This window comes from Pseudophryne corroboree, chromosome 1 (assembly GCF_028390025.1).
Source record: "Pseudophryne corroboree isolate aPseCor3 chromosome 1, aPseCor3.hap2, whole genome shotgun sequence".
Classification (NCBI taxonomy): domain Eukaryota; kingdom Metazoa; phylum Chordata; class Amphibia; order Anura; family Myobatrachidae; genus Pseudophryne; species Pseudophryne corroboree.
The window spans coordinates 962,190,180-962,217,638 of record NC_086444.1 but is presented as its reverse complement, the minus strand read 5'-3'; the positions used below and the strand labels follow the sequence as shown (position 1 = coordinate 962,217,638).

The 27,459-nt window shown below is 44.8% G+C and overlaps 1 protein-coding gene across 12 annotated transcripts in view; it reads left to right on the top strand.

The window, feature by feature from the left end:
* RAPGEF2 (Rap guanine nucleotide exchange factor 2) overlaps positions 1-27,459 on the top strand; it is a 552,363-nt gene that overhangs the window by 490,589 nt on the left and 34,315 nt on the right. For all 12 annotated transcript variants that reach the window (XM_063920458.1, XM_063920456.1, XM_063920451.1 and 9 more), the window contains 8 exons: positions 4,817-4,953; positions 19,419-19,577; positions 23,611-23,763; positions 24,075-24,239; positions 24,709-24,816; positions 25,103-25,306; positions 25,529-25,637; positions 26,566-26,812. In XM_063920458.1, coding sequence (XP_063776528.1) covers positions 4,817-4,953; positions 19,419-19,577; positions 23,611-23,763; positions 24,075-24,239; positions 24,709-24,816; positions 25,103-25,306; positions 25,529-25,637; positions 26,566-26,812 — 1,282 coding nt within the window. The remainder of the gene's footprint in view (positions 1-4,816; positions 4,954-19,418; positions 19,578-23,610; positions 23,764-24,074; positions 24,240-24,708; positions 24,817-25,102; positions 25,307-25,528; positions 25,638-26,565; positions 26,813-27,459) is intronic.

Sequence of the window (27,459 nt, the reverse complement as noted above, 5' to 3'; positions counted from 1 at the left end):
AAGCAGACTTCCTCAGTAGGCACGACCTCCGCCCGGCAGAGTGGGAACTTCATGGGGAAGTTTTCCACATGATTGTAAACCGTTGGGAATTACCAAAGGTGGACATGATGGCGTCCCGTCTGAACAAAAAACGGGACAGGTATTGCGCCAGGTTAAGAGACCCTCAGGCAATAGCTGTGGACGTTCTGGTAACACCGTGGGTGTACCAGTCGGTGTATGTGTTCCATCCTCTGCTTTTCATACCTAAGGTACTGAGAATTATAAGACGTAGAGGAGTAAGAACTATACTCATGGCTCCGGATTGGCCAAGAAGGACTTGGTACCCGGAACTTCAAGAGATGCTCACAGAGGACTTATGGCCTCTGCCGCTAAGAAGGGACTTGTTTCAGCAAGTACCATGTCTGTTCCAAGACTTACCGCAGCTGCGTTTGACGGCATGGCGGTGGAACGCCGGATCCTAAGGGAAAAGGCATTCAGGAAGAGGTCATTCCTACCCTGGTCAAAGCCAGAAAGGAGGTGACCGCACAACATTATCACCACATGTGGCGAAAATATGTTGCGTGGTGTGAGGCCAGGAAGGCCCCACGAAGAAATTTCAACTCGGTCGATTCCTGCATTTCCTGCAAACAGGAGTGTCTATGGGCCTCAAATTGGGGTCCATTAAGGTTCAAATTTCGGCCCTGTCGATTTTTCTTCCAGAAAGAATTGGCTTCAGTTCCTGAAGTCCAGAAGTTTGTCAAGGGAGTATTGCATATACAACCCCCTTTTGTGCCTCCAGTGGCACTGTGGGATCTCAACGTAGTTCTGAGATTCCTCAAAACACATTGGTTTAAAACCAGTCAAATCTGTGGATTTGAAGCATCTCACATGAAAAGTGAACATGCTCTTGGACCTGGCCTGGACCAGGCGAGTGTCAAATTGGTGGTTTTTTTCTCAAAAAAAGCCCATATCTGTTTGTCCATTCGGACAGGGCAGAGCTGCGGACTCGTCCCCAGTTCTCTCCCTAAGGTGGTGTCAGTGTTTCACCTGAACCAGCTTATTGTGGTGTCTTGCGCCTACTAGGGACTTGGAGGACTCCAAGTTGCTAGATGTGGTCAGGGCCCTGAAAATATAGGTTCCAGGACGGCTGGAGTCAGGAAAACTGACTTGCTGTTATCCTGTATGCACCCAACAAACTGGGTGCTCTTGCTTCTAAGCAGACTTTTGCTAGTTGGATGTGTAATACAATTCAGTTTGCACATTCTGTGGCAGGCCTGCCACAGCCAAAATATGTAAATGCCCATTCCACAAGGAAGGTGGGCTCATCTTGGGCGGCTGCCCGAGGAGTCTCGGCTTTACAACTTTGCCGAGCGGCTATTTAGTCAGGGGCAAACACGTTTGTAAAATCCTACAAATTTGATACCCTGGCTAAGGAGGACCTGGAGTTCTCTCATTCGGTGCTGCAGAGTCATCCGCACTCTCCCGCCCGTTTGGGAGCTTTGGTATAATCCCCATGGTCCTTTCAGGAACCCCAGCATCCACTAGGACGATAGAGAAAATAAGAATTTACTTACCGATAATTCTATTTCTCGGAGTCCGTAGTGGATGCTGGGCGCCCATCCCAAGTGCGGATTATCTGCATTACTTGTACATAGTTACAAAAATCGGGTTATTATTTGTTGTGAGCCATCTTTTCAGAGGCTCCGCTGTTATCATACTGTTAACTGGGTTCAGATCACAGGTTGTACAGTGTGATTGGTGTGGCTGGTATGAGTCTTACCCGGGATTCATAAATCCTTCCTTATTGTGTACGCTCGTCCGGGCACAGTATCCTAACTGAGGCTTGGAGGAGGGTCATAGGGGGAGGAGCCAGTGCACACCACCTGATCCTAAAGCTTTACTTTTTGTGCCCTGTCTCCTGCGGAGCCGCTATTCCCCATGGTCCTTTCAGGAACCCCAGCATCCACTACGGACTCCGAGAAATAGAATTATCGGTAAGTAAATTCTTATTTTTTCCACAAAAACTGTTTTTTTGGGGGGGCAATTCAATTAATGCCGTTTTTTTTATTTTTTTTCATGGAGAATTGTACCTGTTCTAGTGCGGAAACACACAGGGTCCGGGATCACGAAAAAAACGGCGCTTAGCAGGGGTTTTGATTCTCCTGCCTCTGGGCAGGTGGAAAAAAATCCCTAATAATGCTGGGTATTGGGCATCTTTTGACATGAATAACTGCCATTATCGTGCTTAATGTAATTCTCCCCATAGTCTGTTTTGTAGGTACTTTCTAGTATTTACTACACTTTTGAAAATGGCACATTAGTCTGGAGAATACTTTTTTTTTTCTTTTCTCCTGAATAGGTGTCTGCAAAATTGCTGCTGGTCGAGAACACAGGAAAATTACTTTGTCTTTCACCTACTTTTATAAGGCTTATCACTACACATTTCAGCTCCAATAATGCTGATCTCTTAATATGATCATTGACCTGTAGAGAAGAGTTCATTCTGTAATGCTGTCACCAGCATGTACACTGCACATGTTCAGCTGGGCATACTGTTCAAACAGCTGATCTGCTTCTGGCCTATAGAACGGCTTTTATTTGTGCAATGCTTTAATATTTTTTCTATTTTTGGTGTATGTTTCTGATGTTATGCTAACATTGGCATAGTCTGATATACAAGATGTGCATTTCACTGGAGGTTTAGGCACCTACTTATCTAATGTTAGAACCGATTATTTAAAAATTCTTATCACGACGATGATTTTTATGTTTCCGGGGAGTTTGCACAGACCATATTCATCTGTCTGATGACTGCACTTTTGTGTGAATGGACAGTAACTTTGTAATCTTTATATCACAGTTTACAACAGCTGCAGTCCCCCATAGATAATTCAGGGGAACATTAATATTTATGGGTTTACCACCAACGCCATCAGGGATATAAAATATTCTTTCAAAAATGTTCACCTTAGAGAGAAGATTGTTTAGCATCTCATAGTCCATCTCAAATTGCCAAAACTCATTATCTTTCTATAGTCACCTTTATTTACTATAAAAAATAGATTTCATTTTATGATTATGTGAATTAAAAAAAAAAGTAATATAATTATTGAAACTGTCCTTTTGAGTCACCTTACTATGGTGGTTTATCTATCTATCTATCCATCCATCGCTGGCCAAACATCAGAATGGTATCATATACGAATACACGAATCGGCGCGTCAATTGACTCATTAGGGGGAATTGAAATGTTTGAAAAGTCGGTTGGGTGTCTGTTTTTTCCTGTCTATTAGATAGGAAAAAAAGACACCCAACTGATTTCTCAAACATTTGAATTTCCTCCATTGTATGCACATCGTGCATGTTTTATACACCATTACGATGCAGTGCCCGGCCCATCAAATGATCATACGTGCAGCCCGTATTATCCGTCGTAATCTTATGCACATCATACTATGTTTGATGTACATATGATGCATCTTATGATTTTGAGTGTCATTTCCCTGTTTTTTTTTAGTTTTCTTTCCTTTTTGTTTTTTTGGTGAGGCACACAATCAATCGTTTAACGACCTGTCGTGTGTCCAGAGCCCCAAATCGTGTGTCCAGAGCTGGTGTATGGCCAACATATCTATTTATATATGTGCATAGTATATGTGCATCTATGCACATATACTTTTAAATGTATAGATGCACCGTGTTGCTCATATTCATTTGTCCTGGCACCTTTAAGGGCAGTCAGTATGGGGCGATAACACTCCCTGCTCCACGTCGCACTGTGCCTTTTAAATGCACTGGTGCTTAATTGTATCAGTGCCGAGTTCTGCAGGGATTTAATTCCGTGCTGCACTAGCCTTTTAAAAATAAATGCTTAGCATTTTCTTGCCCAGCTCTGACCACCCCACCCCCCGTCAGGTGCCACAGTGGGCGTTTTGTCCTCATGGGCAGTTGTTTTTAGTACGACATTTATTTGTGCCTTCTATAACCTTTTAATGTAGAGTTTCCTTTCTTATTGTTGGATTTTGGTAATACAGGTTGAGTATCCCTTATCCAAAATGCTTGGGACCAGAGGTATTTTGGATATGGGATTTTTCCGTATTTTGGAATAATTGCATACCATAATGAGATATCATGGTGATGGGACCTAAATCTAAGCACAGAATGCATTTATGTTTTATATACACCTTATACACACAACCTGAAGGTAATTTTAGACAATATTTTATATAACTTTGTGCATTAAACAAAGTGTGTGTACATTCACACAATTCATTTATGTTTCATATACACCTTATGCACACAGCCTGAAGGTCATTTAATACAATATTTTTAATAACTTTGTGTATTCAACAAAGTTTGTGTACATTGAGTCATCAAAAAACAAAGGTTTCACTATTTCACTCTCACTCAAAAAAGTCCGTATTTCGGAATATTCCGTATTTCGGAATATTTGGATATGGGATGCTCAACCTGTAGAATCAAAATCAGAAATATAACCTAAAATACAACATCAATTTCATAAATATAACTCATGCACCCTCTTTTGCAGCCTTCATGAAGAAATATGTTCAGCACTTTTTATATGACTAAGTAGTACAATACTGCCAAAAATCGAATTATTAGACCTCTAAAAGTTACCGTTTGAATAAGATGTGAGCGACTGGTAGTACCGCTTACTGTGGCAAATGTATTTTTGCTAATATTAACTATGTAAATATTGTAAATTGAATTTTCTTAAGAATTCATTTCTTTGTTTCAGCTTGGTTATGTTATAAATGGCTGACAGTCATCATTTATTATTGATAACCGCAGTGGGATTTTTCTTCTTTTTCTATTCTAGAACAACTCCTCGAGTTCATGCATCAGCTGCCTGCTTTTGCCAATATGACGATGTCTGTCAGGCGTGAGCTGTGCGCTGTCATGGTGTTTGCTGTTGTGGAACGGGCAGGAACCATCGTACTAAATGATGGAGAGGAGGTAAGAGATTTGGAATTATCATGTGTACATGACTGGAATATTGTTTCAATGGGTGTATAAAGGAGTTGTGTTAGGGAACTGAGAGTGAGTGAGGTTGGAGAATGAGCTCCTTTGATATAGCCATTTAAGATATTTTGTAGGTCTTTGTTGTATGTAACTTTTCAATTGATATGTAGAATTGATTTTAGAAAAATATACAAGCTTTCAACATCAACAAACTTAATATCAGAGACGCTATGAGAGGTGTGTGTGTGTGTGTGTGTGTGTGTGTGTGTGTGTGTGTGTGTGTGTGTGTCCTACTGAAATATTCTATAGCCCAGCAGCAGCCAATAGTCACTTTTGACACATTTGAAAATGTTCTGAGACTTCATATATGCAACTTGTTTTGCTTTTAATTAAAGCTTGTTTGGAGGTGGGGGTTAAAGGGTATAATCTGCTCCCTACTGTAAACTGAAGGCCTTTATGCCTTCTCTGTGGTAACAGTTACACCCTGCAATTCCCTTATATTGCCATAGGATGTGCATAATTTTCATTTTATTTTCACACATTTATTCATACTTGCCTACTCCTCAGGGTGTAGTCTCCCGCTGCCCTGAAAAGTTAATTTCTCTATCGTCCTAGTGGATGCTGGGGTTCCTGAAAGGACCATGGGGAATAGCGGCTCCGCAGGAGACAGGGCACAAAAAGTAAAGCTTTTCCAGATCAGGTGGTGTGCACTGGCTCCTCCCCCTATGACCCTCCTCCAGACTCCAGTTAGATTTTTGTGCCCGGCCGAGAAGGGTGCAATTCTAGGTGGCTCTCATAAAGAGCTGCTTAGAGAAAGTTTAGCTTAGGTTTTTTATTTTACAGTGATTCCTGCTGGCAACAGGATCACTGCAACGAGGGACAGAGGGGAGAAGAAGTGAACTCACCTGCGTGCAGGATGGATTGGCTTCTTGGCTACTGGACATCAGCTCCAGAGGGACGATCACAGGTACAGCCTGGATGGTCACCGGAGCCGCGCCGCCGGCCCCCTTGCAGATGCTGAAGTAAGAAGAGGTCCAGAATCGGCGGCTGAAGACTCCTGCAGTCTTCTAAAGGTAGCGCACAGCACTGCAGCTGTGCGCCATTTTCCTCTCAGCACACTTCACACGCAGTCACTGAGGGTGCAGGGCGCTGGGGGGGGGCGCCCTGGGAGGCAAATGTAAACCTATATAAAGGCTAAAAATACCTCACATATAGCCCCCAGAGGCTATATGGAGATATTTAACCCCTGCCTGTATTCACAAAATAGCGGGAGACGAGCCCGCCGAAAAAGGGGCGGGGCCTATCTCCTCAGCACACGGCGCCATTTCCTCTCACAGCTCCGCTGGTCAGGACGGCTCCCAGGTCTCTCCCCTGCACTGCACTACAGAAACAGGGTAAAACAGAGAGGGGGGGCAAATTTAATGGCAATATCTTGATATATATAAAGCAGCTATAAGGGAGCACTTATTATAAGGCTATCCCTGTCATATATAGCGCTTTTTGGTGTGTGCTGGCAGACTCTCCCTCTGTCTCCCCAAAGGGCTAGTGGGTCCTGTCTTCGTTTAGAGCATTCCCTGTGTGTCTGCTGTGTGTCGGTACGTGTGTGTCGACATGTATGAGGACGATATTGGTGTGGAGGCGGAGCAATTGCCAAATATGGGGATGTCACCTCCTAGGGGGTCGACACCAGAATGGATGCCTTTATTTATGGAATTACGGGATAGTGTCAACACGCTAAAGCAGTCGTTTGACGACATGAGGCGGCCGGACAATCAATTAGTGCCTGTCCAGGCGCCTCAAACACCGTCAGGGGCTGTAAAACGCCCTTTGCCTCAGTCGGTCGACACAGACCCAGACACTGATTCCAGTGGTGACGAATCAACCGTATTTTCCAGTAGGGCCACACGTTATATGATTTTGGCAATGAAGGAGGCGTTACATTTAGCTGATACTACAGGTACCACTAAACAGGGTATTATGTGGGGTGTGAAAAAACTACCTATAGTTTTTCCTGAATCAGAAGAATTAAATGACGTGTGTGATGAAGCGTGGGTTGCCCCTGATAAAAAGCTGATAATTTCAAAGAAATTATTGGCATTATACCCTTTCCCGCCAGAGGTTAGGGAGCGCTGGGAAACACCTCCTAGGGTGGACAAGGCGCTAACACGCTTATCAAAACAAGTGGCGTTACCTTCTCCTGAGACGGCCGCACTTAAAGATCCATCAGATAGGAGGATGGAAAATATCCAAAAAAGTATATACACACATGCAGGTGTTATACTACGACCAGCTATAGCGACTGCCTGGATGTGCAGTGCTGGGGTAGTTTGGTCAGAGTCCCTGATTGAAAATATTGATACCCTGGACAGGGACAATATTTTACTGTCGTTAGAACAAATAAAGGATGCATTTCTTTATATGCGTGATGCACAGAGGGATATCTGCACACTGGCATCACGGGTAAGTGCTATGTCCATTTCGGCCAGAAGAGCTTTATGGACGCGACAGTGGACAGGCGATGCGGATTCAAAACGGCATATGGAAGTTTTGCCGTATAAAGGGGAGGAGTTATTTGGAGTCGGTCTATCAGATTTGGTGGCCACGGCTACAGCCGGGAAATCCACCTTTCTACCTCAAGTCACTCCCCAACAGAAAAAGGCACCGACTTTTCAACCGCAGCCCTTTCGTTCCTTTAAAAATAAGAGAGCAAAGGGCTATTCATATCTGCCACGAGGCAGAGGTCGAGGGAAGAAACAGCAACAGGCAGCTCCTTCCCAGGAACAGAAGCCCTCCCCGGCTTCTACAAAAGCCTCAGCATGACGCTGGGGCTTCTCAAGCGGACTCGGGGACGGTGGGAGGTCGTCTCAAAAATTACAGCGCGCAGTGGGCTCACTCGCAGGTAGATCCCTGGATCCTGCAGATAATATCTCCGGGGTACAGGTTGGAATTAGAGACAGATCCACCTCGCCGTTTCCTGAAGTCTGCTTTACCAACGTCCCCTTCCGAAAGGGAGACGGTTTTGGAAGCCATTCACAAGCTGTACTCTCAGCAGGTGATAGTCAAGGTACCTCTTCTACAACAAGGGAAGGGGTATTATTCCACTCTATTTGTGGTACCGAAGCCGGATGGCTCGGTAAGGCCTATTCTAAATCTGAAGTCCTTGAACCTGTACATAAAGAAGTTCAAGTTCAAGATGGAGTCACTCAGAGCAGTGATGGCGAACCTGGAAGAAGGGGACTTTATGGTATCCTTGGACATCAAGGATGCGTATCTCCACGTTCCAATTTACCCCTCACACCAGGGGTACCTCAGGTTCGTTGTACAAAACTGTCACTATCAGTTTCAGACGCTGCCGTTTGGTTTGTCCACGGCACCTCGGGTCTTTACAAAGGTAATGGCCGAGATGATGATTCTTCTTCGAAGAAAAGGCGTATTAATTATCCCATACTTGGACGATCTCCTAATAAGGGCAAGGTCCAGAGAACAGCTAGAGATGGGATTAGCAATATCTCAAGAGGTGCTAAAGCAGCACGGATGGATTCTGAATATTCCAAAATCCAAATTAATGCCGACAACTCGTCTGCTGTTCCTAGGGATGATTCTGGACACGGTTCAGAAAAAGGTTTTTCTTCCCGAGGAAAAAGCCAAGGAGTTATCCGACCTGGTCAGGAATCTCCTAAAACCAGGAAAGGTGTCTGTACATCAATGCACGCATCTTCAGATGCACCTGCGGATAACCCTGTCTCCAAGGACAAGGGTATCTCTTCTGTGGTGGTTGCAGAGGGCTCATCTATTGGAGGGCCGCAGATTCGGCATACAGGATTGGATCCTGGTGACCACGGACGCCAGCCTGAGAGGCTGGGGAGCAGTCACACAAGGAAGAAACTTCCAGGGAGTGTGGTCGAGCCTGGAAAAGTCTCTTCACATAAACATTCTGGAACTAAGAGCAATCTACAATGCTCTAAGCCAGGCGGAACCTCTGCTTCAAGGAAGACCGGTGTTGATCCAGTCGGACAACATCACGGCAGTCGCCCATGTAAACAGACAGGGCGGCACAAGAAGCAGGAGTGCAATGGCAGAAGCTGCCAGGATCCTTCGCTGGGCGGAGAATCACGTGATAGCACTATCAGCAGTGTTCATCCCGGGAGTGGACAACTGGGAAGCAGACTTCCTCAGCAGACACGATCTTCACCCGGGAGAGTGGGGACTTCATCCAGAAGTTTTCCACATGCTAATAAACCGTTGGGAAAGACCAATGGTGGACATGATGGCGTCTCGCCTCAACAAAAAACTGGACAGGTATTGCGCCAGGTCAAGAGATCCGCAGGCAATAGCTGTGGACGCGCTGGTAACACCTTGGGTGTACCAGTCGGTGTATGTGTTTCTTCCTCTGCCTCTCATACCAAAGGTATTGAGAATCATACGGCAAAGCGGAGTAAGAACGATACTAGTGGCTCCGGATTGGCCAAGAAGGTCTTGGTACCCGGAACTTCAAGAGATGGTCACGGACGATCCGTGGCCTCTACCTCTAAGACAGGACCTGCTTCAGCAGGGACCGTGTCTATTCCAAGACTTACCGCGGCTGCGTTTGACGGCATGGCGGTTGAACGCCAGATCCTAAAAGGAAAAGGCATTCCAGAAGAAGTCATTCCTACCTTGATTAAGGCAAGAAAGGAAGTCACCGCGAAGCATTATCACCGCATTTGGCGGAAATATGTTGCGTGGTGCGAGGATCGGAGTGCTCCGACGGAGGAATTTCAACTGGGTCGTTTCCTACATTTCCTGCAATCAGGATTGTCTATGGGTCTCAAATTGGGATCTATTAAGGTTCAAATTTCGGCCCTGTCAATATTCTTCCAAAAAGAATTGGCCTCAGTTCCTGAGGTCCAGACTTTTGTCAAAGGAGTACTGCATATACAGCCTCCTGTGGTGCCTCCGGTGGCACCGTGGGATCTAAATGTAGTTTTAGATTTCCTCAAATCCCATTGGTTTGAACCACTAAAAAATGTGGATTTGAAATATCTCACATGGAAAGTGACTATGTTACTGGCCCTGGCGTCCGCCAGGAGAGTATCTGAACTGGCGGCTTTATCTTATAAAAGCCCTTATTTAATTTTCCATTCGGATAGGGCAGAGCTGCGGACGCGTCCGCATTTTCTCCCTAAGGTGGTATCAGCGTTTCACCTGAACCAGCCTATTGTAGTGCCTGCGGCTACAAGCGACTTGGAGGACTCCAAGTTGTTGGACGTTGTCAGAGCTTTAAAAATATACATTTCAAGGACGGCTGGAGTCAGAAAATCTGACTCGCTGTTTTATACTGTATGCACCCAACAAGTTGGGTGCGCCTGCTTCTAAGCAGTCGATTGCTCGTTGGATTTGTAACACAATTCAACTTGCACATTCTGTGGCAGGCCTGCCACAGCCTAAATCTGTTAAGGCCCATTCCACAAGGAAGGTGGGCTCATCTTGGGCGGCTGCCCGAGGGGTCTCGGCATTACAACTCTGCCGAGCAGCTACGTGGTCAGGGGAGAACACGTTTGTAAAATTCTACAAATTTGATACCCTGGCAAAGGAGGACCTGGAGTTCTCTCATTCGGTGCTGCAGAGTCATCCGCACTCTCCCGCCCGTTTGGGAGCTTTGGTATAATCCCCATGGTCCTTTCAGGAACCCCAGCATCCACTAGGACGATAGAGAAAATAAGAATTTACTTACCGATAATTCTATTTCTCGGAGTCCGTAGTTGATGCTGGGCGCCCATCCCAAGTGCGGATTATCTGCAATACTTGTACATAGTTATTGTTAACTAATTCGGGTTATTGTTTAGGGAGCCATCTTTCAGAGGCTCTTCTGTTATCATACTGTTAACTGGGTTTAGATCACAAGTTGTACGGTGTGATTGGTGTGGCTGGTATGAGTCTTACCCTGGATTCAAAATCCTCCCTTATTGTGTACGCTCGTCCGGGCACAGTACCTAACTGGAGTCTGGAGGAGGGTCATAGGGGGAGGAGCCAGTGCACACCACCTGATCTGGAAAAGCTTTACTTTTTGTGCCCTGTCTCCTGCGGAGCCGCTATTCCCCATGGTCCTTTCAGGAACCCCAGCATCCACTACGGACTCCGAGAAATAGAATTATCGGTAAGTAAATTCTTATTTAAACCCCCTGAAATCCCCTGCTGCAATGCTGTGTGGCCAGGCTTACACGGGTTTCAGCTATACAAAACTTAGATGCAGCTGCTGCTGGCGGCCACCAGGGGAAGAGCATATGACAGAGAGAGGTGCTTGGTATTATAGGACTCCGGTAATATGGCAGTGAGGACGGTAATTACCCTTGCCTCCAGGTATCCCTGCTCTCTGCTGCTTGTCTGGTTATGAATAGACAAATAGATAAGGGTATCACTAACCTAAAATGTATGCTTACAAATGCAAGAAGCCTTTCGGGCAAAATGGGGGAATTAGGAATGCTTGTAATGAAGGAACAATATGATATTATAGGTATCACGGAGACATAGTGGGATGATTCCCACAATTGGGTAGCTAACTTGGAGGGTTATACTCTTTTCAGTGATGTGATGATGTGTATGTGGAGTCTCTTCAGAGTGATTTATTTAAACTGGAAGTTTGGACAATGAAATGGTGTATGAGGTTTAATGTAGAAAAATGTAAAGTTATGCACTTTGCGACTAAGAATAAACAGGCAACCTACCAATTAAATAGGGGGGGGGGGGGAAGGGAAATCTGTATTAGAAAAGGATTTGGGGGTGCTCATTGATAGTAGATTTAGCAGCAACACACAATGTCAAAGTATAGCAACAAAGGCTAATGAGGTGTTAGCATTTTTAAAAGGGGAATTGAGACAAGAGATGAGTGTAATCCTGCCACTGTATAAATCATTGGTACGGCCGCATCTTGAGCATTGTATACTGTTCTGGGCACCACACTCTAAAAGAAACATAAACATAGAACTTGAAAAGGTTCAGAGGCGAGCTACCAAATTGATTAAGGGGTTGGAGACACTTGTCTATGAGGAGAGGCTTTCTAGGTTAGATATGTTTACACTAGAAATGAGATGACTAACGGCCTATACACACTTGACGATGTCGCTCTGTGACCTTCCACGCAGGGCAGTCGGCGGCCCCCCGTACACACTGAGCGAGATGACCGCTCATATCGCTCAGTAATGTCACGCAGCCGCCAGCCCTGCATGCAGCTCCTGGACGACAGTCCAGGTCAAGCTTGCATGCACTGCCGACAGCGACGATCGTTGCCAACCCACGGGGCCTCGCACTGTTCATCGCTGGCGGCATACAGACTTGCCGATGAAATGAGCAATGTTGCTCAGGACGGGGGTAAATTAGCGACGTCGCTCATTTTATAGGCAAGTGTATATGGGCTTTAAGAGGAGATATGATTACTATTTACAAATATATAAAGGGGCAATATGCGGAGCCATCATGTGAGTTGTTTACTAAGAGACCTCTACATAAATCGCGCGGACACCCACTAAGGCTTGAGGAGAATTTTCGTACTCCGCGCAGGAAGGGATTCATCACTGTAAGAGCAATATGAATATGGAATACACTGCCAGAGAAGGTTGCAATGGCGGACTCAGTCAATGCGTTTAAAAATGGGTTAGACAAATTTCTAACGGAAAAAGATATACAAGGATATAGCCTTTAACCTAAATAGATTAGTGAATGCAATATAATTCAGGTTGAACTCGATGGACTACTAGTCTTTTCTCTAACGTCCTAGTGGATGCTGGGGACTCCGAAAGGACCATGGGGAATAGCGGCTCCGCAGGAGACTGGGCACAAAAGTAAAAGCTTTAGGACTACCTGGTGTGCACTGGCTCCTCCCCCTATGACCCTCCTCCAAGCCTCAGTTAAGATTTTGTGCCCGAACGAGAAGGGTGCAATCTAGGTGGCTTTCCTGAGCTGCTTAGAGTAAAAGTTTAAATAGGTTTTTTTATTTTCAGTGAGACCTGCTGGCAACAGGCTCACTGCATCGAGGGACTAAGGGGAGAAGAAGCGAACTCCCCTGCGTGCAGAGTGGATTGGGCTTCTTAGGCTACTGGACATTAGCTCCAGAGGGACGATCACAGGCCCAGCCATGGATGGGTCCCGGAGCCGCGCCGCCGTCCCCCTTACAGAGCCAGAAGACTGAAGAGGTCCGGAAAATCGGCGGCAGAAGACGTCCTGTCTTCACTAAGGTAGCGCACAGCACCGCAGCTGTGCGCCATTGCTCTCAGCACACTTCACACTCCGGCCACTGAGGGTGCAGGGCGCTGGGGGGGGGGGGCGCCCTGAGACGCAATAAAAACACCTTTTTTGGCAAAAAATACATCACATATAGCTCCTGGGCTATATGGATGTATTTAACCCCTGCCTATTTTTACATATAAAAGCGGGAGAAAGGCCGCCGAAAAAGGGGCGGAGCCTATCTCCTCCGCACACTGGCGCCATTTTTTCCTCACAGCTCCGTTGGAGGAAGGCTCCCTGACTCTCCCCTGCAGTCCTGCACTACAGAAACAGGGTAAAACAAGAGAGGGGGGGCACTAAATTGGCATATAAATATATACAGCAGCTATATTAGGGAAAAACACTTATATAAGGTTATCCCTGTATATATATAGCGCTCTGGTGTGTGCTGGCAAACTCTCCCTCTGTCTCCCCAACGGGCTAGTGGGGTCCTGTCCTCTATCAGAGCATTCCCTGTGTGTGTGCTGTGTGTCGGTACGTTGTGTCGACATGTATGAGGAGGAAAATGGTGTGGAGGCGGAGCAATTGCCTGTGTTAGTGATGTCACCCCCTAGGGAGTCGACACCTGACTGGATGGTCTTATGGAAAGAATTACGTGATAGTGTCAGCACTTTACAAAAGACTGTTGACGACATGAGACAGCCGGCAAATCAGTTAATACCTGTACAGGCGTCTCAAACACCGTCAGGGGCTCTAAAGCGCCCGTTACCTCAGGTCGATACAGACACTGACACGGACACTGACTCCAGTGTCGACGGTGAGGAAACGTATTTTCCAGTAGGGCCACACGTTACATGATCACGGCAATAAAGGAGGTTTTGAACATTTCTGATACTACAAGTACCACAAAAAAGGGTATTATGTGGGGTGTGAAAAAACTACCCGTAGTTTTTCCTGAATCAGATGAATTAAATGAGGTGTGTGATGAAGCGTGGGTTTCCCCCGATAAAAAACTGCTAATTTCTAAAAAATTATTGGCATTATACCCTTTCCCGCCAGAGGTTAGGGCGCGTTGGGAAACACCCCCTAGAGTGGATAAGGCGCTCACACGCTTATCAAAACAAGTGGCGTTACCGTCTCCTGATACGGCCGCCCTCAAGGAACCAGCTGATAGGAAGCTGGAAAATATCCTAAAAAGTATATACACACATACTGGTATTATACTGCGACCAGCAATCGCCTCAGCCTGGATGTGCAGTGCTGGGGTGGCTTGGTCGGATTCCCTGACTGAAAATATTGATACCCTGGACAGGGACAATATATTATTGACTATAGAGCATTTAAAGGATGCATTTCTATATATGCGTGATGCACAGAGGGATATTTGCACTCTGGCATCAAGAGTAAGTGCGATGTCCATTTCTGCCAGAAGAGGGTTATGGATGCGACAGTGGTCAGGTGATGCGGATTCCAAACGGCATATGGAAGTATTGCCGTATAAAGGGGAGGAGTTATTTGGGGTCGGTCTATCGGACCTGGTGGCAACGGCTGGAAAATCCACCTTTTTACCCCAAGTCACCTCACAGCAGAAAAAGATACCGTCTTTTCAGGCTCAGTCCTTTCGTCCCCATAAGGGCAAGCGGGCAAAAGGCCACTCATATCTGCCCCGGGGCAGAGGAAGGGGAAAAAGACTGCAGCAGACAGCCTCTTCCCACGAACAGAAGCCCTCCCCCGCTTCTGCCAAGTCCTCAGCATGACGCTGGGGCCTTACAAGCGGACTCAGGCACGGTGGGGGCCCGTCTCAAGAATTTCAGCGCGCAGTGGGCTCACTCGCAAGTGGACCCCTGGATCCTGCAGGTAGTATCTCAGGGGTACAAATTGGAATTCGAGACGTCTCCCCCTCGCCGGTTCCTGAAGTCTGCTTTACCAACGTCTCCCCCCGACAGGGAGGCGGTTTTGGAAGCCATTCACAAGCTGTATTCCCAGCAAGTGATAATCAAGGTACCCCTCCTACAACAGGGAAAGGGGTATTATTCCACGCTGTTTGTGGTACCGAAGCCGGACGGCTCGGTGAGACCCATTTTAAATCTGAAATCCTTGAACACTTACATAAAAAGGTTCAAGTTCAAGATGGAGTCACTCAGAGCAGTGATAGCGAACCTGGAAGAAGGGGACTATATGGTGTCTCTGGACATCAAGGATGCTTACCTCCATGTCCCAATTTGCCCTTCTCACCAAGGGTACCTCAGGTTTGTGGTACAGAACTGTCACTATCAGTTTCAGACGCTGCCGTTTGGATTGTCCACGGCACCCCGGGTCTTTACCAAGGTAATGGCCGAAATGATGATTCTTCTTCGAAGAAAAGGCGTCTTAATTATCCCTTACTTGGACGATCTCCTGATAAGGGCAAGGTCCAGAGAACAGTTAGAGGTCGGAGTAGCACTATCTCAAGTAGTACTACGACAGCACGGATGGATTCTAAATATTCCAAAATCGCAGCTGATTCCGACGACACGTCTGCTGTTCCTAGGAATGATTCTGGACACAGTACAGAAAAAGGTGTTTCTCCCGGAAGAGAAAGCCAGGGAGATATCCGACCTAGTCAGGAACCTCCTAAGACCACGCCAAGTGTCAGTACATCAATGCACAAGGGTCCTGGGAAAGATGGTGGCTTCTTACGAAGCGATTCCATTCGGCAGATTCCACGCAAGAACTTTTCCGTGGGATCTGCTGGACAAATGGTCCGGATCGCATCTTCAAATGCATCAGCGGATAACACTGTCTCCTAGGACAAGGGTGTCTCTCCTGTGGTGGTTACAGAGTGCTCAACTCCTAGAGGGCCGCAGATTCGGCATTCATGATTGGGTCCTGGTGACCACGGATGCCAGCCTGAGGGGCTGGGGAGCAGTCACACAGGGAAGAAATTTCCAGGGCTTGTGGTCAAGCATGGAAACGTCACTTCACATAAATATTCTGGAACTCAGGGCCATTTACAATGCCCTAAGTCAGGCAAGACCTCTGCTTCAGGGTCAGCCGGTGTTGATCCAGTCGGACAACATCACGGCAGTCGCCCACGTAAACAGACAGGGCGGCACAAGAAGCAGGAGGGCAATGACGGCAGTGGCAAGGATTCTTCGCTGGGCGGAAAATCATGTGATAGCACTGTCAGCAGTGTTCATTCCGGGAGTGGACAACTGGGAAGCAGACTTCCTCAGCAGACACGATCTTCACCCGGGGGAGTGGGGACTTCACCCAGAAGTCTTCCACATGATTGTGAACCGTTGGGAAAAACCAAAGGTGGACATGATGGCGTCCCGCCTCAACAAAAAACTGGACAGATATTGCGCCAGGTCAAGGGACCCTCAGGCAATAGCTGTGAACGCTCTGGTAACACCGTGGGTGTACCAGTCAGTGTATGTGTTCCCTCCTCTTCCTCTCATACCAAAAGTACTGAGAATCATAAGGAGAGGAGTAAAGACTATACTCGTGGCTCCGGATTGGCCAAGAAGGACTTGGTACCCGGAAATTCAAGAGATGCTCACGGAAGACCCGTGGCCTCTACCTCTAAGAAAGGACCTGCTCCAGCAGGGACCATGTCTGTTCCAAGACTTACCGCGGCTGCGTTTGACGGCATGGCGGTTGAACGCCGGATCCTGAAGGAAAAAGGCATTCCGGATGAAGTCATCCCTACCCTGATCAAAGCCAGGAAGGATGTAACCGTACAACATTATCACCGTATTTGGCGTAAATATGTTGCGTGGTGCGAGGCCAGAAAGGCCCCCACAGAGGAATTTCAACTGGGTCGTTTCCTGCATTTCCTGCAAACAGGACTGTCTATGGGCCTCAAATTAGGGTCCATTAAGGTTCAAATTTCGGCCCTGTCAATATTCTTCCAAAAAGAACTGGCTTCTGTTCCTGAAGTTCAGACGTTTGTCAAGGGAGTACTGCATATACAGCCTCCTTTTGTGCCTCCAGTGGCACCTTGGGATCTCAATGTAGTTTTGGGATTCCTAAAATCACATTGGTTTGAACCACTCACCACTGTGGACTTAAAATATCTCACATGGAAAGTGGTAATGCTGTTAGCCCTGGCTTCAGCCAGGCGTGTTTCAGTATTGGCGGCTTTATCCTATAAAAGCCCTTACCTAATTTTTCATACGGACAGGGCAGAATTGAGGACTCGTCCTCAATTTCTCCCTAAGGTGGTTTCAGCATTTCACTTAAACCAGCCTATTGTGGTGCCTGCGGCTACTAGGGACTTGGAGGATTCCAAGTTCCTGGACGTAGTCAGGGCCCTGAAAATATATGTTTCCAGGACGGCTGGAGTCAGAAAATCTGACTCGCTGTTTATCCTGTATGCACCCAACAAGCTGGGTGCTCCTGCTTCTAAGCAGACGATTGCTCGTTGGATTTGTAGTACAATTCAGCTTGCACATTCTGTGGCAGGCCTGCCACAGCCAAAATCTGTAAAAGCCCATTCCACACGGAAAGTGGGCTCATCTTGGGCGGCTGCCCGAGGGGTCTCGGCTTTACAACTTTGCCGAGCTGCTACTTGGTCAGGGGCAAACACGTTTGCTAAATTCTTCAAATTTGATACCCTGGCTGAGGAGGACCTGGAGTTCTCTCATTCGGTGCTGCAGAGTCATCCGCACTCTCCCGCCCGTTTGGGAGCTTTGGTATAATCCCCATGGTCCTTTCGGAGTCCCCAGCATCCACTAGGACGTTAGAGAAAATAAGAATTTACTTACCGATAATTCTATTTCTCATAGTCCGTAGTGGATGCTGGGCGCCCATCCCAAGTGCGGATTGTCTGCATTACTTGTACATAGTTATTGTTACAAAAATCGGGTTATTGTTGTTGTGAGCCATCTTTTCAGAGGCTCCTTCTGTTATCATGCTGTTAACTGGGTTCAGATCACAAGTTGTACGGTGTGATTGGTGTGGCTGGTAAGAGTCTTACCCGGGATTCAAAATCCTTCCTTATTGTGTACGCTCGTCCGGGCACAGTATCCTAACTGAGGCTTGGAGGAGGGTCATAGGGGGAGGAGCCAGTGCACACCAGGTAGTCCTAAAGCTTTTACTTTTGTGCCCAGTCTCTTGCGGAGCCGCTATTCCCCATGGTCCTTTCGGAGTCCCCAGCATCCACTACGGACTATGAGAAATAGAATTATCGGTAAGTAAATTCTTATTTTTTCAACCTCACGGACTATGTTACTATGTTTATCGATGGGTATTACTGTTCTGTTGTGTATGTATGCTCGTCACTATGGGTATGGGGGGGGGGGAGGTTATGCTGTGCACTGTCTGGGTTTGAGGGGTGCATTGTGGACACTGTAAGATTGTGGAAGGTGTATGATGGGAACTGTGTAGGTATAGTGGGTACAACTCCCACAGGATGGAGTCTAACGCTGCTCCAGGAAAGTTAATTAAAACCCATGGATTCTCCAGCCCCAACACATACCTCCCAACATGACCCTCTCCAGGAGGGACAGAATACTCTGCTCCTGAACTTCCCTCTTACTTTATGATTGCAGTCACCTGTGCCGAAACACCTTTTTTTGCCCATTAACCTGTTCAAAACAGGTGCTGACAATCATAAATTAAGAGAAAAGTCCAGAAGCAGAGCATTGTGTCAGTCCTGGAGAGGGTTATGTTGGAAGGTATGCCAACAGATCTGTCAAGTGGCACCAGCCATGTCTTTATTTTAGTACTATAGCAGGTCTGGCCAACCTGTGGCTCTCCAGCTGTTGTAAAACTAAAAGTCCCATCATGCTTTGCCACAGTTTTGCTATTAGGGAATGCTAAAACTGTGGCAAGGCATGCTGGGATGTGTAGTTTCACAACATCTGGAGAGCCACAGCTTGGCCAGGCCTGTACTATAGTTTTTACCCGCCACTGCAGGACAAACCCCTGAGTGCCAATAGATACACCTACAGATGGAGTTAGACACGCCCTTTGGGCAGAGCATGTCACGGTCCCTCAACTGCTCGCCGCACTGTCTAATGCTGACTGTAATCTTCCTGAAACTAGTTTTCAAATGTAGACAAGTATGCTTTATTTCACTTGGTTCATAATGTGTGCACGGTCTTCCTTTCCACAAAAATGTGCCTTTACATTTGCTGCAATTGTATCACATATGTCATTTCTGCAGTTTATACTAGAAGCGTTTTCCCTCCTCAGGTTTTCTGTGTAGGGACAATTCTCTTTTAATTATTTCCACTGTGATTGTAATCTAATTTTCTCTTTTTCTTGCCCTGTAGCTCGATTCCTGGTCAGTCATTTTAAATGGCTCAGTGGAAGTGACATACCCTGATGGCAGAACAGAAATACTTTGCATGGGAAACAGCTTTGGCGTCTCTCCAACCATGGATAAGGAGTACATGAAGGGAGTGATGAGAACCAAAGTGGATGATTGCCAGGTATGTAGGTAAAGAGTGGAGCCAGACTGCCAGCACAGTGATTTCATCCGACAGCAGGGCCCTTCATGTCAGGAATATCTCAAGCAAAGTCCTGCTTATTAGTGCAGTTTATTCTTCTTATTTACAAAGTGTCATACCTTACTGGTAGGGCTCACACATATGGGTGGTGAACAGCAAGAACTGTTTAATCTGTACAATAGACAAAACACTGTTCTTGTGCATTCTAAAAGCTGTAAGGTGTGTGTTGAAAATTTTTGCAATCTATTAATCACGGAGTAGTATGCCAACAGGTGAGAAGCGGTTAAAATATCGGCGGTCACAATACCGATGCCGGAATCCCGTCATGCGGTGAAATGCTGCCGGAATACCGGCAAAACAGGCTATTCTCCTTCTGTGGGTGTCCTGCCGCCGGCATTCTGGCGGACAGGATCCCGCTATCGGGATCTTGACAGCCGGCATCCCGTCCGCCGGTAAATCGTACATGTCCCCAACAGGTAATTAATTAATGAAAATTGGGTTTGTATCATTTTATAGAAAACTTGCAGCATTCCTTTGAACAAAGGTAACACATAACAACTGGACGTTCCATTTGTACTAGTTAAAGACAGTTGGGGATAGATGAAATTAGCCACAGGGGAGACATGTTGCCATTGAAGTGGAACTTAATCTCGCGCGCACCCAAATGCGGACTCCCCCTTCACCCCACCCTCACTTCCAGGCTCAGATTGTTTTATGCAGCCTGCAACTGAAAATCTGTGAGCCTAGAGCTACTGTACATGTAGCATATAACTACACTTACATGCAAGGAAAGTAGACTCATCCCATCTGACACTCTCCATCCTCCCTGGAATCTAACTTCTGTGGGTTACAGCAGTTCATAACTGAACATCAGTGTTTATAACACATCCTTTATGTGTTTAATGATCTGCTATTTCAGCATTTTCAGAATTCTCAAAACAAGTGCTCAGATGATAAATTCCAGGGAGCACTTGGTTTGAGCAAATGGCTTCTAAGTAGGATTTTTGCTGGTATGAATGTTACCAGTTAGGTGTATAAAGGTATGAAGTATTGAGTAGTTTACATTGAAGTTCTGTAGTGGGGGTGGTAGTGGTACATAGTTCATACTTAATTATAAATTTACCTCCCAGACAGTTATGCATAGCAGTCTATCTATACACTAGACATGATCTTGTATATGCTTATAGATGGGCCGTTCTTATTTTCTGTCAGAAATTAAGGCCAAATATCAACACCAGCATTTGTTAATTGTGAATTCCCAGAACTTCATGATAAAGGAGAAATTTAGAGTAAATCATATCTGTGGTAGGTTTCTTGTCATATATTTCTTGGTGCCTATACCTTTTGGAGGGGGAAAGTACAGTAGTCGTCATAATGTCATAACTTCTGTGCTACTGTAGTTATAATATGAAATTGAGACTAGGTTTATTAATTACCTTATAATTATATTCTATTATTTAGTAAACTGCACCTACAGTAAGTTGCACAATACGTTGAACGCCATCATTGTACCTTAAGTACCACATGCCTGCAACTGGATTTGGTTTGATGAATACAGTTAAAGTGCAATACTTAATTTAGGAAAGATAAGTTATAAGCCAGTTTCACCAGAGGTTCTTAATGTTTTGGGCAGAACCCAGGTGCAACACAGATATGTGCACTTACATCTAGCCTCCCTGCACGTTAAACAGCCCTTCTAACCACACTGTGCCGTGGTGTGACTCTGTAGCGCCAATCGTCTTTACATGTGCCTTTTCTATTAAAATGCGTCTAATTAGCAATTTTATTTGCTTTAAAGAGAGCGCAAATATTTACTTAAGCTGGCCATACATCGGAATGATAAACAGGCAATGTGTGGGAGCAAATGACAATCGTTTGCTACCACATGCAACAAAAAAACATCAAAAGAGTAATCCTTTTGAATTAATGATCGCTGCTGTTCGTTGCGCGAGTGGCTAATACCTGGGAGGGATCTGGAAGAAGAAATTATGTGATATATGACCTGTTGGCTACAATCCGTAATCGCATTCCAGCGCTTGGTAAATCTCACATTAAACTGGAAACACAACGGATTTCTTCAATATATATCCTGTGTAAATTGCGCTGCAATATGCTATATAATATAGTACTGTATATCAAGCGGCTATTTACATTTTGCAGATGTCACCCGAAAACTTGGGGGATTTCCTGCAAAATTGGTTTAATAAATATGCCCGATAGTCTGTCAATGCAAATGAGCAATTACTCTTCTTATGGTAGTGGATTGCTAAAGAAAAGTGCTATAGCATGCAGGAGACGCTGAACTACAGGTACAAGGGCAAGCTTGCATCTGTGGTTCATATGTCAGCTTGCATTGGCAGCTAGACCATGTTGGGACCTGTAGTTCGCTTTTTAAATGTTCGTAAATGGATGTTTTAGCCCTGAAACACAACATCGATTTCATTGATTAAAAACAAAAAAAATTACTTTAGTTAATATACCCATAGTAGTCTATCAATCCTTTTCTCTTACTGGGGGGAGATTTCTGAAAGCTTGGAGAATAAAAGTACCAACCAATCAGCTTCTAACATTAATTTTTTAAACACAGCCTGTAAAATGACAGGAACAGTTGGTACTTTATCCCTCTTCACTTTGGGGTATATTCAATTAGGGTCGGATCCATTCCGACATGCATTTGTCGGAATGGATCCGACAAGGGCTATTCAATACTCATCTTAATTTGACTTTAAAAAAGTCGAATTGAGATGAGGGACCGGAAAGGGGGGAGAGCCGCCGGCAGACGGGGGACAGCTGCGGACAGACGGGGGACAGCAGCGCTGCTGGAGGATGTGGCACAGCCGCCAGACCTCACGGCAGCATCCACCCGGCTCCAGCAAGCCGGACCTCACTTGCTGGAGCCGTGAGCGGCGTCTGACACACCCTCCTGCAGCACTGTGCTGTTGCGCTGCTGTCCCCCTCTGCCTGCGGCTCTCATCCTCTCAGGTCCCTCATCTCAGTTTGACTTTTTTTTAAGTCAAACTGAGATGGTCGGAAATGGGGCAAAACCTGTGAAATTTGGCCCCGCTTCCCTCAGCAGCACGTAAATCGGCAGCTATACCGCCAATTCACGTACTATTCGACAAGTCAAATTCCCAGACTTGATGAATATAAATGCTGGGGACTGGTTAGGTCGGAACCCCTTCCGACATGAAAAAGTCGAAAACTGACATCTTTTCGACAAGACGCCAGTTTCGACCTTAGTTGAATATACCCCTTTATCTCTCCCCAAGATTTGATACATCACCCCCTACAAGTGCTAGCCACATGAGCCTTATTGGTACAAACATCTGGGACGTGACCAACAGTATATAATCTTTTGCTTTATTTTCGCACATTCACCATGTGCCATGTACTTTTATTACTGCCTGTGTGACCTGTTCCCTCGTGCTTTAATTTTGTCGCAGAACTTATTGATGTAATTCTACCAGTATTGGCTGCATTATTTCATATACATTACTACTATTATTGGTATACTGTATTTATATGGCGCCATATGGGATCCGCAGCGTCGATTACAGAGTACATAAAAAAATAAGCAAAATAAGAAAACAGTGACTTACAATTCAAGACAATAGAGGACAAGTACAGGGTATATAAAATAGCTACATCAGCAGGCGACACTGAAATAAGTATCAAGGCAGCAGAAAACCAATGGATTTGATGCTGTCGAAGGGAGTATTGAAAAGAAGATAGGTTAAGTCAGAGATGGAAAAGCACATGTGGGCAGAGGGTCCTGCTCATGAGAGCTTACATTCTAGAGGAATCACATATACATGTGTTTCTGCTGCATATGAATGGGGCAACCTTTATTTTGTTGCACTAGTGAATATGGGCTATTTGAATATACCGGACTATATGTATGGATCATGGAAGCATCTTGAAAACAAACATAGAAATATGAAAAGGGGGTCATTTATGACAACAGTGTTGCTTCCATCGGTAGTAAGTGGAAATACTTATTTTCATCTTTCCCCAGTTCGTTTGCATAGCACAGCAAGATTATTGCCGCATCCTGAACCAGGTGGAGAAGAACATGCAGAAGGTGGAGGAGGAAGGGGAAATAGTGATGGTGAAAGAGCACAGAGAGCTAGATCGCACTGGCACCAGGAAAGGTCACATTGTCATCAAGGTAACTCAGAAGGAGCAAGATTAGAGGTTTTTTTTCATAACCTGAATCACAAATGAAATGTAATTTTTAAATATGTTGCTCTTTAATGTTTTCAATTACAAGTCTCCCCCTCCATGCATTGCTTTTTTCCTGATAGCTACTGTATCTGTTAGCAGGTTACTCAGAAGCGGTAATATACGTACATCCTGCATGGCTTTCCTTGCAGGTATTGGAGCTAGTATTGAATTTGTATCTCAGTTACTGGTGCTAAAGCTAGATAGGTTGGGGTTCATATGTTTCCTAATTTTAATTATTGGCATTGTTCTCCATAGGGAACTGCGGAACGTCTCACAATGCATCTAGTAGAAGAACATTCTGTAGTTGACCCTACGTTTATAGAAGATTTCCTCCTGAACTACAGAACTTTTTTGTCAAGTCCTATGGAAGTTGGGAAGAAGCTACTGGAGTGGTTTAATGACCCCAGCCTCAGGGACAAGGTTAGGAAATAAGGATAGTAAAACTGCAGAGCGGTCTGGTGTGGTGGCCACACGCAGCCTTCTCTTTTTCTGCTCTTGGTACTTTTCAAGAATTTGTACACTAATCTTAGCCTATTCTATAACAACTTCTTGTGGGTGCAGTGTATTTTATTATGTACCAGTGGCGTTACCACAGACTTGGGCAGCCTGTGACTTTCCAGTTTTCGTGGATCTATAATTCACAATAGGTGACTGGCCACCAGGACATGCTGGGTCATCTTGGACCATTTTTTTATTTCACTATAGTGTATTTCATTTTCACTCTGGACATCCTCATACAGTATGTCATGTAATTGTTCTGATGTCTAAAATCTTTAGGGTTGGTTTAGTAAAGAACGTATAGTGAAATAACACATCATTTGGCAGTACACACAATCCCAGCCCAGAGAAATGCCAGGGATCTCTTACATCCTGTCCTTTTAACTTCCAGGTGACTCGAGTAGTGTTGCTGTGGGTGAACAACCACTTTAATGACTTTGAAGGTGACCCGGCCATGACCCGTTTTTTAGAGGAATTTGAAAACAACTTGGAACGAGAGGTAAAAATTATCTTTATATAAAATTATGCGTTAGGATTAACAAAAAGGTCCACATATGGTGTAGATGGGTGATGTGATTGTAAATGCATTTTGCTCATTTTTTGTGAGCGCTGGTTTAAAGAAACCAAAAAAGGGTGTTAGAATGTGTGCCATTGTTCCAGTATTTTTATTGCAAAGGAGAAAACCTGTTTGGTGTTTCTGAAAAGTAGGAGCAGCATGCATAACAATTAAATGTATATTTTGAATATTTAAGTAAACATACATTATTGTCATTTTGTGCTTTCAGAAAATGGGTGGACACCTGAGACTGTTAAATATTGCATGTGCTGCCAAGGCGAAAAGAAGACTGATCACCCTAACAAAGCCATCTCGAGAAGCTACTTTGCCTTTCACATTGCTGGGGGGGTTGGACAAGGGATTTGGCATCTTTGTTGACAGCGTGGATCCTGGAAGCAAAGCAGTGGAGGCCGGCTTAAAGAGAGGGGATCAGGTATGGTAGTCCCCCTTCTCCCTATGAAATCTGTGCTATGTGCTGCTGGGGAAGAAAGGGAAGAAAAAAACAGCTCAATAATTCATGTCAATTAAGTCTATTACCTCTGCAATTCTGTACATTAAAGGGAAAAAAGACAGCCCCGAACCATTCTTTCTCAGGAAGGTAAATGTCATTGCTTGGATTATTAATCATGTTGAGTTACTTGCCCTTTACTTGTAGATATTGGAGGTGAATGGTCAGAACTTTGAAAACATTCAGCTAACGAAGGCTATGGAAATCTTCAAGAACAATACTCACTTGTCTATCACTGTGAAAACCAATTTGTTTGGTAAGATGATTAATTTCATATAGCCTCCATGGAGGGTTGCATGCTCCTGTTTTCTCCCCTTCAAAAATTATATTGTAATATTTGTCCACAGGTGGACATAACATTCTGATGGATAGTGTACTTTATTTTTTAACTGTACAATAGACTCAAGGCATCCATATACAGTCTGATGACTGCCTTTGCCATAATTGTTAGTAGTTAATATATTGACAATTTTTATCCCAAAGATCTTCATTGAGGCTCTAGAAGCATCCACCCTTAGCCCCCAGAATATATTCATCAGAACAATCCCAAGAGGCTTACATTCATTTTCTAAAATCTAAAAAATATCTGGAGTTAGTGATTTCATGACAGACTCCCTTTAACTTATGAAAATCGGGAATTATTTAATTATTATGCTACAGACGGGATACTATCGTTAGGTCGACACCGCTTAGGTCGACAGTCATTAGGTCGACATGGTCAATAGGTCGACGTGTACTATGTCGACAGGTCAAAAGGTCGACATGAGTTTTTCATTTTTTTTTTTTTTTATTTTTTTTTTACTACGATTGGAACGGTAATTTTGCCTGAAGAATGGTGAGCCATGCGAGGGGACACGGTGCACTAATTGGGGTTCCCCGTCACTTTACGAAGTAAACGACACTAAAAAAAAGTTCAAAAACTCATGTTGACCTTTTCACCTGTCGACCTAGCACATGTTGACCTAATTTCCATGTCGACCTAATGCCCATGTCGACCCAACGACCCATAAAATTGGCTCAGATTCTCACTGGCCTCTTTGTGGGGGTAGCCAAACCATCATCTGTATCAATTCCCATTTAGTTCAGTCCTATATTTCTTAGGCTCCATCATAAGTTTGTTTTCGTTTATTCAGCTTTTCCATGTAACAGTGTTTCTCTCTCTCTCTCTCTTTTTTTTTCTGCAGTGTTTAAAGAGCTGCTAGCTAGGATGTTGGAAGAGAAGAGAAATAGTGCTCCACACTTGCCAAAAATTGGTGACATCAAAAAGGCTAGTCGCTATTCTATTCCTGACCTTGCTGTTGATGTTGAACAAGTTATAGGACTTGAAAAAGTAAGCAAAAAAGGCAAAGCAAATACTGTTGGAGGACGGAACAAGTTGAAGAAAATTTTGGATAAAACACGGATCAGTATTCTGCCTCAGAAGCCTTACAAGTAAGAGTACATTAAGTACACTGATATGTCACTGTTTTCAACCTTAAACCTTATTAGGTATCTAGTAAATTATTTTAATCGGAACAAGTCATTAGAGATATAGAAGTAATATCTGACGCTGAAAGAGGGCAGAATTAATCTGCTTTCCATCATAGTATATATCCTATAACTTTGCAAGATGCAGTTGGTTAAAAGACCTCTAATCCCTGGTATGAGTTATCTTTCTTTAGTATTGCATGCCACATCTTTACCCCTCCTACTGCAAAGAATCCCTTGCATACTGTAGTTTAAGGAAATAAAACCTACTCCGTTCCTTCTGATCTTCACAGCTCTCCCTTTGTTTGTGATGCCTTGTCAGTGCAACTGTCTGTGGAGACTTTTTTGTATTGACCTCATGATTTGGTACAGGATTGTGAATCTGGCTTTTAGCAGACTCTCTGCTTGGGTTAAAAATTGTAACCATGTGATACTGTACGGCCCTTGGCTGGTCCAGCCTGAATGCTTGATTGTTGGGTGTTGCATGTTATGGTGCCATTTAAAGTATAATTTCTGTTAATTTTTTATTTTATTTTTCCCCCACTACCAGAATGCTAAATTTTATAAAGCTATTTATTCTCCCGGAGCTGCCCAAGTTATCAGTATATTTA